Raw genomic sequence first — 19,567 nt, forward strand, 5'->3', positions numbered from 1 at the left:
TTTCCAACCGATGTGTGACTGCACAGATGCAGCACTGATGGTTTGAGCAGCCTGCTGAGGATCAGAGTAAACATCCAGTAGCCACCAAGACATTTCCCTGGCGTTACTTGTCTCTGCATAATTTTCCTAAAGATTTTCCAAGAACAATATTGAGAAACCAATTAACTAACGTGTGAATATTTTTCCAATGATCGATTTGTCGATAGTCCTTTTGTCCTAAAGCTGCTGCATTTCTATATTTTGCTGCTATGTTTGCTTGCTGTTTCTAGGCTACAGTAACCAGAGCCAAGAGCAGACCCAGAGTCAGAACATGAAGACAAGCCATGACATGCATGTCCTGGTTACTGGCACCACTGGCATTTCCTGGAGGAAGAAGCCTGCTACAGTGAGTAAAACTGTGTGTGAACAAGACAGTGTGTTAAAGAAATGATGACCCCTAGTTTCACTAGTTTCAGATAAACTGGCAAACGTCGTATAAGGAAAATATCATTTTATACAATTCTGTTTAAATATAAAATATTGTATATTAAAATATCATTATCTCCTTGTTGAGTAGCTACAAAAGAAAAGTTTCCTCCTATGAAAAATGATGATTCAGGTAAAAATGAATGCAGTCGCCACAATACTGATATCAAAGAAAGTTTAGGAGCATTAAAAATAAATTACTCACAAAAAGTATGTTAAACTCAATACAAAGTCAGAAATTCCAAGTCCTTATAGTCTTATAATATTAATATTTTACAGAAAAGAAAGTGAACTAGTGCTGGCTTTTTATGGTTTAGTGCTTGTTTGCTAGTTGTTTCCAAACAACAAAGGCAGCGAGTGAAGGTTTCTTATTTTCTATGCACACAGAACGTAAATGAGTTCAACAAAACAACTCAAGTAATGAGACGGCGTAGTGGACACATTTCCTATTATTGTGATTATGACGGCCACAATAATGAATAACTTGAGAAGAGCAGTACAATTGCCTTTATTTTGTTACAGTATTCCTTAATTAGTGCTTGAGATATAGAGTATAAATGTGATAAACAACCTTGCAATGGTCATTGCAGTATTTTCAAATGACAATATTTTTATATTATTTGAAAAATACAGTTTTTTTTCTTTCAGAAATTGTGTGTGTACATTTTGTTTGTATATCTTTTAAAATAGTTCACTGGGATCAGCAAAGAAAAGGGCAAGTCAAAGAAGAACAAGTTGGATGGAAAACAGAAAAATGACAAAAACATCGAAGCGAATGAAGGCTGGGTGGTGTTCTGTGACTACCATGAGATCACACACGCTGTCATCAAAGAGGCGACGGTCACCATCTATAGGCAGGACAACAAGAGAATGGTGAGGCCAACACATCAAACAGCTCTGTGTCCATCCACGAGTTACCCGTCAGTGTGTATAACTTCTTATTTACTCCAGAGGTTCATTTGTAAAAAAGTAACAGTAACCAAACCAGAGCTTGTAACAATGTATCATGTCTTCCCTTGGTCCTGACCGAATGAACCGAGCTACAGGTGTGAAAGCACCCTTTGTGCAACATTTGTTGAAGCAGAGCCTGCCTCTCGCTACATGCTATTAGCCTTGACTAATGGTGATATCATGCATCATCATTAAGATGGATTTTTTTCATTGATAATACATCACTGCTCTCTTTTAGATAGCCCTCTGGAGTGTTGTGGCTTTATAATAGCTCCTGTTGTGATCGTCACCTCTTCCCTCCCTCCTCCTCTCTCTCTCTCCTCGTCTTCTCTTTTCAGGAGTTGCATATGACGTCTAGGGCTGAGGCTCTGTCCTTCGCAGCTCTCGTGGATGGCTACTTCAGGCTGACGGTGGATGCCCACCACTTCCTGTGCAAGGAGGTGGCCCCTGCTTCAGTGGTGCACAGCATCAACAACGGCTGCCACGGACCCATCTGGTTTGTACTGGCAGTTTTATTGGTGTAAATGTGTATATACGCATGTGCCTGTTTCCTCACAAACACACAGTTATACTTGTGCGAGAGACCACAGATGGCGGGAAAGCTCAGAGTAAAAAGGTATTTGTTGCAGGATTACCCGATATGCCAGCGGAGATAAAAACTAAATGTGATACTGTCAAGAAGCCAGAACGCAACAAGTGTTACCATCAAAAACAGCATAAACCAACCTCCTCAATGCAGAGGAGGAATTGTAATAATCTCCAAACTCATATTCATGTACATACTTTATCGCCTTTATGCAATCCCTATGAAGAAAGAAGTCAAGCATTGAATGTATTAGACGTTTCATTGTAATACATTCAATGCTTGAATATCCAATAAGCAATTTTATTTGGCTGGCAAAATATTTACTCAAATGTAGATTTTAAGACTCCTGTTTCTAAAGTATTTAAAAACTAATTGTCCATCTTTGTAAAATCCTGAGGCATGTTGGTAGTGCTTTTATCATTGAACTATATGTGACAGTCATGTCTGAAAAGCCCAGAGCGTGAAGTGGGCGTTTAGTTACAAAAATTCAGAGGTGTGTATAACTTCTTATTTACTCCAGAGGTTCATTTGTAAAAAAGTAACCAAACCAGAGCTTGTAACAATGTATCATGTCTTCCCTTGGTCCTGACCGAATGAACCGAGGTACAGGTGTGAAAGCACCCTTTGTGCAACATTTGTTGAAGCAGAGCCGGCCTCTCGCTACATGCTATATACATGCTAATACATTCAATGCTTGACTATCCAATAAGCAAGCATCCTGAGGCATGTTGGTAGTGCTTTTATCATTGAACTATATGTGACAGTCATGTCTGAAAAGCCCAGAGCGTGAAGTGGGCGTTTAGTTACAAAAATTCAGAGGTGCACGACCAAGCCCTGTCAGAGCACGGGGAGCCCTTGCTCTGTGTGCACGCAGTGATGAAGTGATTTTCTGGGGCACGCACCTCGTGTCGACTTCACTACGGCAAGCATAAACGAGAGGTCCTTGAGAATGCAGCCATAACCCGCTAATTATGCAGTTTGCTGCAGCAAGATTAGCCGTGGACAGACACAGAGGTGCACACTCACTGACGCACGCACACAGGAAAGTGATGGCATTATTACTGCCCCCATTCATTGCGCTTTCTCCTCCCCAGCACGGAGTATGCCATCCACAAGCTGCGTCAGGAAGGCAATGAGGAGGGCTCCTACATCCTGCGCTGGAGCTGCACTGAATACGAGTACATCATCATCACTGTCGTCTGCAATGAGGTAGTGTAGACTTATTCATTAGGTTTTAGGAACCTGCAATCTGTCCATGTCTTCATCGTCTACGGTAATGTCTAGCATGCCAGTGATGTACCTGAAAGGCTTGGTGTAGGTTAGTCAGCCAATCAGAGGGCATGACACACGCATATACACACACTCAGAAACACCAAACCAAATAAAGTCAGCTTGTTTTGTATTCGATTACAGGATGCTTGGATTATGACAGGTTTCTAACAATGCACTTCACTTTTATGAGTCTGTATGGGAGGAAACATACACACAAACACACATTCAGAAAGCTGACCCACTCGGTAATCTTAGCCACTGTTCATGTTACAATTTACATTAGGACTGAATAACGTCTTTGTTGTGTTTGCATGTGTCTGCATAGCTTCGACAGAAATTGTCTTCTTTACTTCTCTTGCTCATTCGACCTCTCCTCCAGTACCATGTTTGTCATTTTGTCATGGTCCAGTTAAAATACTCTATCTCTCTATCTATCTCTATCCAGAACGACCTGACTCAGTCTCGTCCTGTGCGTCAGTATAAGAACTTCCAGATTGAGGTGGCCTACAATGGGTTCCGCCTGTACGGCACTGAGACGCTTCGGCCCACTCTCGGTGAACTGCTGGAGCACCTGGAAGGCCAAAGCCTTCGCACCGACAACCTCCATTTCCAGTTGATGCGCTGCTGCCCTCCACAGCCTAGAGGTACACGTAATCCCGCTACAGTACAGTACTACAAATTCACTGTGCAAGAAAAGGCTCAGCACAGACCTTCATTATATAAATATAAAAATACATATAAAAGGGCTGTAAAAACCAACACTATACCAACATAAAAACAAAATTGTAAAAAAGCCGAGCTGTGTTTCAAATAAAGATCTATCAAACAATTTACAATGCACATATTACAGGATACTACAGAGCAACAGCAATAATGGAGTTTATAGAAAATAAGACTAATATAAATCAGTATATCTGAAGTGTTGATGACTAACATGGAGAGTGAAAGACCATTGTTGAATCAAAGGAGAAAACGGTTCATATGACTTCAAGTTGTCAGTAAAAAGCTATTTTATTTTTATTTGTGGTTGTGGTAAATTGTGTGATAGATGTGATAAAGTGTTGGTGAGATGTGTGCACATGAGGGAATGAAAAATAAACTAGTGATTGAGGACCTATGATGATAATAACAGCAATAATTTCATATATTTCAATGTTACAACAGACACGCAGTAAAAAAAAAAAGTAGATATGCGAGGACGAGTGCACTTTCGAGTAATTTGACAGCATGCATGTTTCCTGTCCTTCCTGCAGCACGTGCACCCTTGATTTATTATATATGAGGAATCTGTCCATTATGATGGTTGTGAGAAGAAAATATTCCTCAAATAATTTCCCCTCATCTTGGCAAAGGTTACCGGTAATTGATACTTTGACTCTAAGGTCCTCATTGCAAGACGCAACAACAAATGCATTTTAAAAAATTAAAAAAACGCGTTTCTTTCCAGTCTGCAGTGTCCACAGATTTCTGCTACAGCAGACTGAAATCCTGCAGCTAGCAATCTCAGCATCCGAAGTCCACACACTGTGCAGTATCTCTATGCACTGTTTTGTGTACAATCACAGCCGGGTGTGGTAACACGTACAACAGACGATGTTGGGCAGGGTCAGAAGTTTGACAGACATGAACCTCTCAACCCACAGCAGTCCGTGGAGCAAAGCTTTCCCTCCATACAAGATTTAGAGTGGCGTTTCCCTTTACAGAGTGTGTGTGTGTGGTTGTGTTCTTCGCTAATGGAGGGTAACTGACTGAAGCTGGCATAAACAATGTGTGTGTCTGTGTGAAATGGTGTCAGGGAGGAAGAAAGTTGTAAATGTGGGTTTCCGGAGCTAAACTAGCACTCTTGTATTTACTTCACTCAGGAAAAGGTGGAGCCATGTGTGCATGGATGTGTTGAGCTGTTTATGTTCGTTGAGGCTGTGTGGTTTGTATTATTATCATAAAGCTTGACTATGAGACTGAAGTGCTGTGTTGTTTTCACTGCCGAGATATTTATGAGTTATACAACCTTCTTGTTACGATAGTAAAACACTGGTATCCCAAGATTAGATTAGAAAACTTTATTAATCTCCAGTGGGGAAACTCTTTTGCCACCCAAAAACTCATACAGACGACACAGTACACAGCAGACAAAAACATATTAGCACATACTGAGAATAGGATACTAACTATTTATTTGTACTTATTTTTTTTGGTCTATGCATTATTTTTAACTGTTATGAAAACAACATCAGTATTTATTGGCAGATGGGTGAGAGAAGGACCACATGGTTTGGTAAATTGTGTGCAGCTGAAGTGTTAGACTCTATGATAAGTTCAAAGGGTTAAGGAGTGGGTGCAGTGTAGTACGTGGGTGCATGTTGTATTTTGGTTCGGCATGAAAACTGGTGAATGTAGGGTGATGCTGATTGAGTGAAGATTCTCTCTCTCTCTCTCTCTCTCTCCCCCCCATAAACCACAGTGTGCTGGTTTTGTCACAACATTAGACACCCACAGACACATGCATGCAGACACGCAAGCACGTATAGTATGGTAACCAGCACAAAGAACTTTATCCTCCCACACAAAGCTCTGCACATACAAGAATAACCTGAATCAGTTTGGCAACCCAACCTGGATAGCTGTCCACATCATTGCCACATAGACGTAGATATTTATCTCCTTCTGGTTGTTGATTGAATGCAGTGCAGACTATTCAAGTCAATCGAAACTTTTCAACAGTGTTACAATAACATGGCCTTGACAGCAACAGAAGCAGACATGACATTCCTGTTGAGGGATTATCAAACGCAAACAATTGTCAAGTCTCTGCAGCTTGATTTGAACAAGGAAGAATCTAACACACTATCAGTCTTTTGAAAATGTCTTTATGAAATACATGCTTTGTAGAATGCAAAACGTCATACAAAAACCTTGGTATGGCCCTTTAAATGTGTGTGTGTGTGTGTGTGTGTGTTTGTGTTGCAGAGGTTTCTAACCTGCTGGTGGTCACTAAAGATAGAGCACCGGCCCCTCAGACACCCATGCAGGAGAGTCAGCTCAGCTTCCATCGCATTCTCAAGGAAGAGATTGAACAGGTAAAGCCTCTCATCTTCATGTCTGGCCCCAATGATGTAATGGTGATGTAATGGTAATGTACTGTGTGCCACATGTTACATTATGTAAACAAGGGTGACAAATTATTAGAAAATCCTTTTATGTGACAATCAATAAAAAAATCCATTAAAAAAAGAGAAAGAAACGCCTTTTAATATAATACAATAAAGTACAGCCTCGAAACATACCACAGTTTAGTCACACACACAAACAGCTGAATGTATTTAACAGAAGTTTCGGAAGCTCTGTTCTTGTAGTAGTTTAATATACTGTATGTAACTATTTTTCCCTGTTTCGTTAACCAGGAGGAGCACCTTGGACTGGGCACAAGAACCAACATCTTCTCAGGCACACTGAGGGTGAAGAATGAGGAGGAGGAGGAGGATGCAGGTTACTCATCCTTCCAGGAGGTCAAGGTGGTCCTGAAGGTGCTGGGCTCTGGACACAGGGACATCTCCCTGGTGAGACACAATCCCATATCACACCCATTCTGTAACATCAAACCATACTGAAACATATTGCTTATTAGCAGCAAGCTGCTTCTAAATCTTCCCAGACCGGAAACATTTCTGTAATGTGCTTTGCAATTGAGTCATCTTTGTCTTTTGTTGACAGGCCTTCTTCGAAACAGCCAGCATGATGCGACAAGTGTCTCATAAACACATAGTGCTGCTGTACGGAGTGTGTGTTCGCCACCAGGAGAGTAAGTGCATTAAACTGTGTGCATGTTCATGAGAGTGTTGGGTTGTTTCATACACCTTTTTGTCTCTTTGTGTCTGTGTGGAACAGATATCATGGTGGAAGAGTTTGTCCAGCCCGGACCACTGGACTTATTTATGAGGAGACAGCAGAGCCCACTCGGCACACCGTGGAAGTTCCAGGTGGCCAAGCAGCTGGCCTCAGCTCTCAGCTACTTGGTGAGACAGGAAAAACACACATACACACAAACTGTAGGAATGTAAGCATGCGAGTGTTGTATGCGTCCTCGGGATTACCTGCACCATGTTAGATCAACAAAATATTTAGATTTGCCCACTTGTTTTTGGACTAATAGATGTGTTTTGCTGTGTGTGTGTGTGTGTGTGTGTGTGTGTGTGTGTGTGTGTGTGTGTGTGTGTAGGAGGACAAAAAGCTGGTCCATGGCTTTGTGTGTGCCAAAAACATCCTGCTTGCCAGAGACGGGCTGGACACAGATAAAGGAGGGCCCTTCATCAAGCTCAGCGACCCAGGAATACCAATCACAGTACTCACCAGAGAGGGTGAGTACAAAGTAAACTCTCTTTGTCTCTCTCGCTCTCTCTCGCCCTCTCGCTCTCTCTCTCCTCTGGGTTACTAAAAGTGAAACCTAAATGGTTAAAAAATAGCTACCATGGAAAATTTCACAATAACTTCCTCTTTCTCTCCCAGTCAGCTGTAAACGACAGTGAAACCAAAATGAGAACACATAAAATGCCACAACTGCATGTAAACGTTATGCAAACAGGAACACGGTGAAGCTTGTCGGCCAAGCTGAGAGTCTGATGATGATGATACTGATGTAGCTTCTTCTTCACACTGCCCTGTTGGATTTCAGGTTATCAGCAATAGGACTCACATTTGTCACATAATCGATACACATTCCCTCTCGGACTGTAATTTGTTTTGTAAAAATGACCTTGTCCAAACCAAGGTTGTGACAAAGCGTTACATCTCTGAAAACACCAGTGAACTATTTATTCAGAAGTTCTCCTCCACACCAGCCCTCTCTTGCCTCTCAGTCAATGAGCTTGTAGATGGCTTCAATTTTAAAGTAAAAAATATTATTGATGCCATTGCACCCACTAAAGTGAAGGTTGTCTCGGGTAAGCAAAGATCTCCTTGGAGAAATGCTACGCTGGTCAGAATAGAGAAACGAGAGTGTCGGAAAGCTGAGCGCAGGTGGCGAAAAACGAATCTCCAGGTTCACTGTGACATCTATAAAGAGAGACTTCGCAATTATAATTTGGAACTTAGAAATGCAAGGCAGTCATTCTTCTCTGACATCATAACCAAAAACAAGAACAATACACGCGCCTTATTTGCTACCGTCGACAGGCTAACAAACCCTCCAGTGTCGGTAGCTGCTGAACTCCAATCCACCTGGGCATGCAATCAATTTGCCTCCTTTTTTACTGACAAAATTCAGAAAATTAGACAAGCAGTCAGTGCCTCCACACCAACCACAGGGTATGTGTTGTCCCGATCTCTGAATAACATCCATTCAAATATCATGACACAATTTCATTCAATCAACCGTAGAAGCCTAGAAGACATTATACAACATCTGAAGTCATCCTCCTGCTGCTTGGATATTCTACCAACACACTTTTTCAAAAATATTTCAAACTGCATGACCACTGATCTCTTACAAATTGTAAACACATCCCTTCTCTCAGGTGTCTTCCCACAAGCCCTAAAAACTGCAGTTATTAAACCACTCCTAAAGAAGGCTAGTTTAGACTCCGCAACGATGAAAAATGATAGGCCAATATCAAACCTCCCATTTTTGAGTAAAATAATTGAAAAAGCGGTTTTCCAACAGCTGACCGACTTCTTGGCCGTAAATAACTGCTTTGATGTTTTCCAGTCAGGCTTTCGACAGCACCACAGTACTGAAACTGCTCTTGTTAAGGTTTTCAACGACATCCACTTAAACATAGACAATGGCAGAAGTTCAGTCTTAGTGTTACTAGATCTCAGTGCTGCATTCGACACGGTCGACCATGCCATACTCCTAGAAAGACTAAAAATCTGGGTGGGACTCTCTGGCACAGCACTTAACTGGTTTGAATCCTACTTGAAGGACCGAGAATACTTTGTGTCTGTAGCTGATTACACATCAGAGCTGACTAAAATGACATGTGGTGTTCCCCAAGGTTCAATATTGGGGCCTCTTCTGTTCAACATCTACATGCTTCCACTAGCTCAGATTATGGAAAACAACAAAGTGTGTTGTCATAATTATGCATACGACACAAATCTACATAACTATGTCACCAGGGGACTATAATCCCATACAAGGGCTGGGTAACTGCATTGAACGAATCAACAACTGGATGTGCCAGAATTTTCTTCAATTAAACAAAGATAAAACAGAAGTAATTGTTTTTGGTGCCAAGGACGAACAATTGAAAATCACCGCTCAGCTTCAGTCACTGATGTTAAAACCCACAAACCAAGCCAGAAATCTAGGTGTAGTTATGGATTCAGACCTCAACCTGAACAGCCATATCAAGACAATTACAAAATCAGCCTACTATCACCTGAAGAATATATCAAGGATTAGAGGACTTATGTCTCAACAGGATTTGGAAAAACTTGTCCACGCATTTATCTTCAGCAGACTGGACTACTGTAACGGTGTGTCTACAGGTCTCTGTAAGAAGTCTGTCAGAAAGCTGCAGCTGATTCAGAATGCTGCAGCTCGAGTCCTCACTAAGACCAGGAGGGTGGATCACATCACTCCAGTTCTGAGGTCTTTGCACTGGCTTCCTGTCCAACAAAGAATTGACTTTAAAATCCTGCTGTTGGTTTACAAAGCACTGAATGGTTTAGGGCCAAAATACATCTCTGATCTGCTACTACCTTATGAACCATCCCGACCCCTCAGGTCGTCTGGGACCGGTCTACTTTCTGTTCCCAGAGTCAGAACTAAACATGGAGAAGCAGCGTTCAGTTTTTCTGCTCCACATATCTGGAACAAAGTCCCAGAAAGCTGCAGGTCTGCTGAGACCCTCAGCTCATTTAAATCAAGATTGAAGACATTTCTGTTTGCTGCTGCCTTTAATTGAACCACATTCAATTCATATATTAATCAATTTCCTGCATTTCTGCATTTTACTACTGTATTTTATTTCTTACACTGTTTCTTTAATTGTTTTTAAATCTCCTTTTCTTTTGCCTTATGTTTTGATGCTTTTAATGGTTTTATGTGAAGCACTTTGAATTACCTTGTTGTTGAAATGTGCTATACAAATAAACTTGCCGTGCCTTGTAAAAGCTATATCTGGGTTGAGGGGGAAATGGCACAATAATAAGGACGTTTCTCAGATTGCACAGTTCCCCTCAAATGGCTGCCTCATGTTTCTGTTCGTCTATAAGAGCTGGAAGTTGTGGGATATGAAACGCAGTGTGGCTGCACGGCTGGATCTGCAAACCACCGGACGAACTGCAAATGTTTCTCTGTAAATGTTCATCGCAGCACGCCCCTGGGAATGCTCCTCCCTCCCTTTTTGTTCCCAGAAATGTTAACATTTCATCACTTTGCTGAACAACAGGTCTTCCAGTTACACATCGATGTCCTTGTGTATATAGATTTGATTGAAGACATAGTGGGTAAAGTGCTGAGAAACCCACTGGGAGTGCTCTTCCCTTCTTCCCAGCAAGCTCTGATTGCTCTAATATCCATTCATTACTGTCTTTCTTTTTTCTCTGTTATCCCCGTCCCTGCTGCCATTTTTTTCTGCATCTTCCCCCTTCACTCCATTCAGCCCCTCCACTGCTTCTTCTCTTCTTTACTCCTCCTCTTTCCCTCCAGTCAGTCCTGTGTTCCAGTCTGAGATGCTAACACACTCACTAACACACACTCCTCAGTTGATGTTATGGATTTTTGGCTGCACAAATCCAGCCAAAAAGCCAGTCGCGGAGGTCAGCCAATCAGTTAGCCTGTCTTCCAGTCAGACTATATTTCAGCCACCCGAAGCCAAGGCTTTTTAGATTCAGTGGATGAAGCCAGATAGCCGCCCAGTCAGCCTGACAGAGCTGGACTGGATTTCATATTTCCTGGTATTGTAGCATGGTGAGCGTATGTTGGCTCAGATCCATGAGATCATGATCTAACAATTACTTCCAAATCGTGTTTTTGTTTAGTTTTAAGCATCAATATTTAGTTAGCATTTGGTCAAAGTGATCATATATAGTGTCAATAACATACATTACTCATTATCCTGAGACCAATGATGTGGATGAATCAGAGATATGGAAAAACTACACAAAAACCCTTTGATGAAAAAGAGCAACATAGGAAGTATACCTTTTCGAGGGGAGACAGACCCTTTATAGATGATGCCGTATATAAAGCGAAATAACAAAATTATAAGGAGAAATATGTCACATCTCGATGACGGGGTGAACATGGTTATAATGTACTGAGTCAGTTATTAGTCTGTCGAAGGGTTTTTTGTGTAAGAGCGTCAATGAGTAAATGTTTTCTTCACTTGTTAAAAAGATTAAGTCAATAAATCACACATGGTTGTATCTGAGGAAGCGTTCTCATTCTCACATCTTAAAGGACGAATACTACGCATCTCTAACATCCATCTGCTGTTTTTTTTACGGAGACGTCAACACATTTGTACCCACCGGTAATTGATCCACTGTTGCTAACGCGGGCTTTGTTCGCCTCTGCAGAGTGTGTGCATCGTATCCCGTGGATCGCTCCGGAGTGTGTGAAGAGCGTGTCCTCCCTGAGCGTCGCAGCTGACAAGTGGGGCTTTGGTACCACCCTGTGGGAGATCTGCTACGATGGAGAGGTCCCCCTTAAAGACAAGAAACTCACAGAGGTACAGGGCACACACAAAAACGTAGTATGATGATGTATATAATCATACGTACATCTGAAGAAATCTTTTATTTCAAATCTGATTGCAATTCCACATTTTTTAAAATATTTTCTACTTTCTTTCACCTCTGTCACATCGATCATCCCATTGCGTGTTTTCTATGCACCTCCTCATTCATATGTCTTTGTGCTGAGCAGAGGGAGAGGTTTTATGAGACTGAGTGCCAACTGGCCACCCCAGACTGCAGAGAGCTGGCTGAACTGATGACCCACTGCATGACTTACGACCCCAAGAAGAGGCCCTTCTTCAGGGCTATCGTCAGAGACATAGACATGCTGGAGGAAAAGAGTATGTACGGGGGTTTTGTGGGCACTGCACGGTATACAATGTTTGGTGTTTTCATAAAGAGGGGTGGGTGCAAATATTATCTTTATTTTGTTTCTGCATGTAAGCAGTTTTCTTGTGTTTCCAAAACGTGTTGGACCTGAATAGAATTGGCTAAAAGTAGGTACAGGTTCAAAAATTCAAAGCTGTTATCTCCAGTTTGAATGTATGTTTGTGAATGTTTTGCATGTTTTTTTTATCTCTCCTAGCAGCAACCCAGTAAGCTGTGTAAAGAGAGAGACAGAGAGTTGTTTACTCAACTCAGATGTTCATGAGGAAGTTCACTGGGTGCATTGTCACTGATCGGCCCCTCAGCTGGGCCCCATGGCAACATAGTAGACTCTGTTCTTCCACCTGCTGCCCAGAATTGGATACTGCAGTCAGTCTTACCAAAGCTTAGAGCTAATTACCTCATTTCAAAGTCCCAAGACAGCAACACAATCACCTCAACTAGGATATCAATCTACAATTAATGTCTCCTAAAAAAGTTTAAAAATACATTGAAAAAACTGCTTTTATTAAATAAACTATTTGTAGTTGTTGTTAATGGTGATTCAGTACGAGTCTAGCTTGAGTCATTATTTTTCAACTAAGAGAAGCCGTTTCTGTTTAAACCAGGCATGCAAACATTACATAACCACAGACTATTCTGGTGAAAACGTTGACACTGTCAACCACAATATACTTCCTATGACGCAAGTGTGCTTATGTTGAATAACAGACGAGTTGTATACCAGGCGTGTTTAATGTAAATGTTTATTTTTCCATCTTCCAGACCCCTCTATCAAACCCCAGCCGACACCAGAGGTGGACCCGACTATGTTTGAAAAGAGATTCCTGAAGAAGATCAGAGACCTGGGAGAGGTATGTAGCATTAAATCTATAATTACTTAGTAGTAGTTTGGTATGTGTGGGCTTGATTTTACAGTTCACATCAGCTTACTACTATTAAAAACTGCCATCTGGAGTATAATCATTCTTGTGATCCTTCATAGCCTAAAACGTTAAAATGCTATCTATCTATCCATGCTATATACAGACCAAAGATAAGCAAGAGCAGATGCAGAACCCGAGGACTATGTGCAATGATGAGAAACAACTGGTCGCACACAGGAAGTAGACTGGTGCTTGTCTATAAACAGCCGAGTAACTTCCATTTCTTCCCATGTTCCTCATGCAGGGCCACTTTGGAAAGGTGGAGCTGTGTCGCTATGATCCTCGGGGAGATAAAACAGGTGAACTGGTGGCGGTGAAATCCCTAAAGCCGGAGAACCGGGAGGAGCAGAGCAACAACCTCTCGTGTGAGATCGACATCCTGAAGGCACTCTACCATGAAAACATTGTCAAATACAAGGGCATCTGCCAAGAGGAAGGTAAGATGGAAAGAGTGAATCCACAAAAATGAACACGAACGTTATTCATTTGTATATTCAGTTTCAGACAAATAGAACTTCATTTGATACATTTGTTGTCTATTCTATTCTACTTGTATCTGCCTCTGATTGCCTTTATTTTGAATACTGTTTGTAGGCGGTCAGGCCATTAAGCTGATCATGGAGTACCTTCCACTGGGCAGTTTGAAGGAGTATCTACCCAGAAACAAAACAAAGACCAGCCTCAGCACCTTGCTCAGCTACTCTATCCAGATATGCAAGGTACCACAGCTTCTTTCCTCGGACCAGCCGGTACCATCAGGCACCTGACCGCTATGTAGTTAATGAAGATGGTTAACCCAGCACACCAACTCTTTGAAATGTTTCAACCCTTCCTGTTTCGATAATGGCTACAAAGTGCCTTTCAAAACTGTGATTTGATAGGGTGTAAACAGATACAATTGACAAAGACTTTCCAAATAGTTACTGTTAAATATATATTGCATATATGCCAAAAACACCTCAGAAAAGAGGTTCCATCTTTCGATTGGCAGTGCGTCAAGTGTTTCAATTTTCTTTTCTTTTCTTTTTTTTCAGGGAATGGACTACCTGGGATCCCGAAATTACATTCACCGAGACTTGGCTGCCCGAAATGTTCTGGTGGAAAACGAGAGGACGGTGAAGATCGGAGATTTCGGTCTCACCAAAAGTATCAAGGAAAACGAGGGATACTACACGGTCAAAGACGAAAACGACAGCCCTGTTTTCTGGTGAGCTATACTGTGATGTTTTCATGAGCCATGTATGGTTCCCTTTGTAGAATTACATTTGTAAGGGAGCCTTTCTCTTGAAAGGTGTGAAATACGTATTAATGCGTTATATTTAAGTAACAATGTACCGTTACTGCTGATTGTCCAACAGGGTAATAAGCATGTTCACGAACGAGTATTCATGCTCTCACATTCAGTTTCTTTCTATTTTTTTGAAGGTATGCGCCAGAGTGTCTGACTCACTGCAAGTTCTACCTTGCCTCAGATGTTTGGTCCTTTGGGGTGACGATGTATGAACTCATCACCTACTGCGAGTCCTCCAAGAGCCCGATGCCGGTCAGTATGCAGCGCCCTCATTCACTCTTACACAGGCTTTCAATGAATGCTTCTAATGCTTGTTGGGTACTTTTGGAAGTTTGGATGATTAATCCACATTCAAGACATAACACACATATTGTACTGGTGTTGCAGAGATAAAGAAATGTATTCATCACAGCATTAGACACACACACAATGTATGACGCAGATGGTGTCGGTCTTTGGGGGAAATGGCAGATGACAGACTCCGCTATGGGCTGCCTGTGGCTACGCTAAGAGCTGCGTTTATCATGAAAACCTTTTGCCACAGTTATACTGATTGACCGATTAGTAATAAAGTCAATGTTACAAAGGATACGAGTTAAAAGGGCTAAGCTAAGAAGCTAAGAAGTAAAAGCTACTAGATTTGGACCACAGGGACCGAGTGACTTTGTATCCGTCTTTAGCCCTTTTTTTCTGGGTTTTATTGTCGTGTGTCGCACCTGAATAATAGAGCCAGTATTGAACATTATTAAATGTTGTTTCTTTTTTTCAACCCTTCCTTGTCTTCACCCGCACAGCTCTTCATCGGTATGATTGGTAAAACTCAGGGTCAGATGACGATCATCAGATTGGTGAAGGCGTTGACCGAAGGAAGAAGGTTGCCACGTCCCGAGGGCTGTCCGGAGCCTGTAAGTCTTCTCATCAACAACACAATAACAACATGGACACTGGCTTCTTTGGATGTTTTCTGAAGTAATTATTTCCAAAATGGAAAGGAATATTAAAGTTAGTTCAAGTTTTGTCCGTCAGTCTGGAGCAACAGATTGAAGAACGAGTAACCGCTTCTATAAAACCAAAAGCATGTTCTCATTTACCTCTAGGGATATTTAGACGTACACATAGTTTTGGTTTGAGGTGTATTTTATTGAGAAAACTCATCAGGCAGCAGCTTGAGTAAACTCTGCAATGGGTTGGTTTACCTCACCAATCTTTTCGGTGCTATAACTGACAGTTAACAAAGTTCAGAGTCAGAAAACTTCGATACGGCATCGTTATGAATATTCATCCTCCTGCACAATTGCTTTTTATTTGGGTTTGCTTGATAAGCGGGCAGCCGCACCATCAGGTGTTTTAGTAAGAACATCTGAAGATACTGTGTGACACAATCATTTCTAACTGGGAGTCCTATAGTGGTTTTGCAGTCTATGAGTACATGAAGACTTGAAGTATACTTTATAGTATACTGACCATATTAAGTGTATAAGGTATCGGCCAAACCTGCCACATTACAGTTTTGTCTGATAAAGTCAGTGTTTTTTACATCGGTTACATACATTTTTAGCCACAATAATCTTCATATAGATATAATAATGGGGACCTTAACGCAGCACATTTAAATTTGGGGTCAAAAGTGTACACCTACTTCAAAAATGTTGAACATTATTACATGCAAAACACCTCGTATATTACCTTTTTGATCACAGACAAATAAATTGAAAGCTGCTGCGGTATTAACACTGCAGGCAATACATGTTACAAATGCAGCGTATTCCTTTGACACACTTCTTCCACCTGTTGTCTAACGCGATGCATGGTCAACAGGTGTACGAGCTGATGCGCAGGTGCTGGGAGAACACGCCCGAGCTGAGAATCACATTCAAATGCCTGGTGGAGGAGCTGACAAAAATGCAGCAACAGTTCCAAACACAAAACAACCTTTAAACCTCCTCGCACTGTTCGGGCCTCCGGGAAGGACTTTTGCTTGCAGACTCGGCACCAGATGTGAACCGCAAAAACTGACTCCAGATCAGTATCTGCTTGTGGAGCGTCATTGTAACTGAGAGACACAAAGCATCACTCCTTCATACTCTCATATATATATATATATACACACCTTCCACAACCATGAAGACGTTTAATCCTGTCGTTTTAGTCTGCCATCATTTGACGTTTTTTTTTTTATGTTTACCAAACTGTTCTGTTTCCTCATTTTAATTAAGTATTTTGGATGGAATGAGTAAATCTTGTGACCGTGTAACCTACAATGGACTTCCAAGTGTATCTAAGAGATTTAACTCTCTGCATTGCCAGAAATGTCAGCCTCGCGTGGACTGGCCGCCATTATAATTTGCGCCAAAGGCCTTTATGATCATGTGAGGTTGATAATCGCTCTCTCACTGATGAACGCTTGACAGATGGAGAGCAGAGAAAGGACCGATTAAAGCCGGCTTACACACAGTTCTCTTTGTGACGGACACGGAGTGGATTACTGATGAATCATGTTGATGATTTCTTGGATGGATGGATACATCTGCATTAATACAGATGCTGAAGATGTCAACTGCTTGTCTCATGGACTCCTGTTTTGGAGAAACTCGCCTGATTTGTATTTCTTTTAGCCGTGGAGTGGTCCGTGATAGATTTTCTGTTCCTGATGTGCAGATGCTGTCACTAAGAACCAGCTTTTAATCACAGCCAGCGACCAGTGAGCCATGGTCCTTTTCACTGTGTTTGTCATTGGTTGTAGCCTCCCAATTATGAGATATTTCTGCTTTTCTCAGTTTCAGACTGCTCGTTTAGTACGAGCAACAATTTGAAGACCTCACGCTTCACCTTTTTGGAAGCTGTGACGGGCATGTTTCACCATTTTCAGACATTTTATAGACCAATTAACCGAGAAAATAATCCACAGATGAATTACTTTGAGCGGGGGAGCCTCCAAAGCGACCAGACACAAATGAGAATACTTTCGCTGTAAAGATGCTGTTTGAGTTGCATCTTTTCTGTTAGTTTGGTCTCTATAATCATAGACATCGTGTGGGTTCATCCTTTGCACTGTGTTAAGATCCTCTGATTGTTTGAGGTGGTTCGGTTTATAATCTCGAATCAAGTTTGGTTCTTTAAATGTAACAATCTTTGATTAAGAACTATATGCATCTGATTAATCCACTAAATCAAATATACAGCACTTAGTTAGTGGAGGAGGGAGAAATGAAGAGTACCACCTGTGAGATGCACTTGAGGGCAGTAGCTCTTCACTTTTCTTCTCTACTTTCCTCTCAATGCTTCATGAAATGTCTATATGCTATATATACACACAAAAAAAGAGCCACTTGCCATTGTTGCTGATTGTGAATAGATGGACTAAAGATGGTACACAAGGAAGAAGAATCATTGACTATGCACATGGCATTTTATCTTCATTTATTTCAGTTACATATACATAAATTCTTCCAGTGACAGTTATGATTATGTATGTGCATTTTATTTGTAAGGTTCTTTTTAACCCGCCAATATGCCAGAACATTTATCAAACTGTTGTCTGTGGAGTGGTTTAAGCAGAGGGTTTCATATCCATCAGATGCCAAAAGTAGCTAAATCCTATTCAGTCAAAAGCTTTTCGTGATTTCAAGAAACGGTCAGTTCTTCGTGTAGCTGTTTGGCTTTTACTGTGAAGGCTTCGGTCCTTCTATTTAGGGGTGTGAGAGACGATTCCTTCTGCTCAAAATAAGAGACAAGAAATATATATATTTTTCAAAAACAAGATGAAACTATGACTTGTGGAAAGTAAGTGTTCATAAATACACAATGAGAAAATAAATAAAATCAATGTATGTTGTGTTCCATGTGTCAGTCCAAATTCAAAATATTGACTTCCTACTTTGTTTTTACTTTACTATGCCTTTTTGGACTTTTTGATATACTATAACTTTATTACATTTTTCTTCTACTTTGTGACAGACTATACTATGACTATTACAAAATGTACCTTTACTTTTTGGGACATTTATGAAATCCGATGACTTTTTATGATGTAATTTACTAAGAATCGTTGCCATACTGTACCTCATTTGTCATACTATACTATGCCCCTTTATGACATACCGGTACTATGGTAGGACATTTTGGGGCGTACTATGGCTTTTGTCAACATAATATATTAGGGCTTTTTTAGACCCAATATACACTATGGTTTTTCCATATACTATGACTTTTGTAAAAAAAGCTTTCAACATACTATACTACAAAATCTCAACCATAACTTTTTCCGACACAGTATAGCATGACTTTTTCAACAGTGTTGAAAAAGTCATATTATAGTAAGTCGAAAAATTCATTAAAAAAACAGTATGGTATGTCAAGAAAAGTCGTAGTATAGTCACTATTTTATTTAGGAATGTAAAAGACAATTCCTTCTGCTCAAAACAACAGAAAATAAATATATATTTTTCAAAAATAAGACGAGTATGAATTATGGAAAGGTAAAGTATCCATAAATACACAATGAAATAAATAAAATCAATGCTTGTGTTTTGTCTCTGTCAGTCCAAAATGTATCATATAATCAACAACTGAAAACAGTTCTATATATTACAGCTGTAAGTACGCATGCTAAAATTGTTCTAGAAATACCTTATTCACAGTAATATAATAGCAATGTCATTGTGTATAAAATTCTTGCAAAATCTACAGTATATTTCAGGTCAGAAAAAAAATCCACATACTTGAAAAGCAAGAAACTGTTTACAAAGGAAGAAGCATGGCAAATCTAGATTTATCTATCGCCATTAATATGTGTCAGAAAATCAGATATACTTCAGTATTGCCAAGCTTTGTGATTAACACACACACACACACACACACACACACACACTATTGCAAAGTCCAGTCTCACCACTGACCGTGTGTATGCAGAATACATACTGGTACAATGGCAACGCACTGAAGCTTATAGTCGGCTCTGTTTACACAAAAACAGAAAAATGATAGATGTAGAGCTTCAGCTATACA

The 19,567-nt window shown here is 40.7% G+C and overlaps 1 protein-coding gene across 2 annotated transcripts in view; it reads left to right on the forward strand.

Annotated features, from left to right (window-relative positions):
* Positions 1-18,660, forward strand: part of jak1 (Janus kinase 1) — a 28,668-nt gene extending 10,008 nt beyond the window's left edge. Inside the window, exons 7-25 of one of the 2 annotated variants that reach the window (XM_079266527.1) lie at positions 270-385; positions 1,156-1,338; positions 1,755-1,912; positions 3,097-3,211; positions 3,720-3,918; positions 6,242-6,351; positions 6,676-6,831; positions 6,986-7,073; positions 7,160-7,287; positions 7,491-7,629; positions 11,798-11,949; positions 12,147-12,297; positions 13,109-13,197; positions 13,514-13,706; positions 13,864-13,988; positions 14,304-14,476; positions 14,695-14,812; positions 15,355-15,465; positions 16,379-18,660. In XM_079266527.1, the coding sequence (XP_079122653.1) occupies positions 270-385; positions 1,156-1,338; positions 1,755-1,912; positions 3,097-3,211; positions 3,720-3,918; positions 6,242-6,351; positions 6,676-6,831; positions 6,986-7,073; positions 7,160-7,287; positions 7,491-7,629; positions 11,798-11,949; positions 12,147-12,297; positions 13,109-13,197; positions 13,514-13,706; positions 13,864-13,988; positions 14,304-14,476; positions 14,695-14,812; positions 15,355-15,465; positions 16,379-16,498 (2,624 nt within the window). In that variant the 3' untranslated portion in view covers positions 16,499-18,660. The remainder of the gene's footprint in view (positions 1-269; positions 386-1,155; positions 1,339-1,754; positions 1,913-3,096; positions 3,212-3,719; positions 3,919-6,241; positions 6,352-6,675; positions 6,832-6,985; positions 7,074-7,159; positions 7,288-7,490; positions 7,630-11,797; positions 11,950-12,146; positions 12,298-13,108; positions 13,198-13,513; positions 13,707-13,863; positions 13,989-14,303; positions 14,477-14,694; positions 14,813-15,354; positions 15,466-16,378) is intronic. The other variant, XM_079266528.1, reaches the window with a different exon arrangement.
* Positions 18,661-19,567: the final 907 nt, after the last annotated feature.

Source organism: Melanostigma gelatinosum (assembly GCF_949748355.1).
Source record: "Melanostigma gelatinosum genome assembly, chromosome: 4".
In the NCBI taxonomy this organism is placed as follows: Eukaryota; Metazoa; Chordata; class Actinopteri; order Perciformes; family Zoarcidae; genus Melanostigma; species Melanostigma gelatinosum.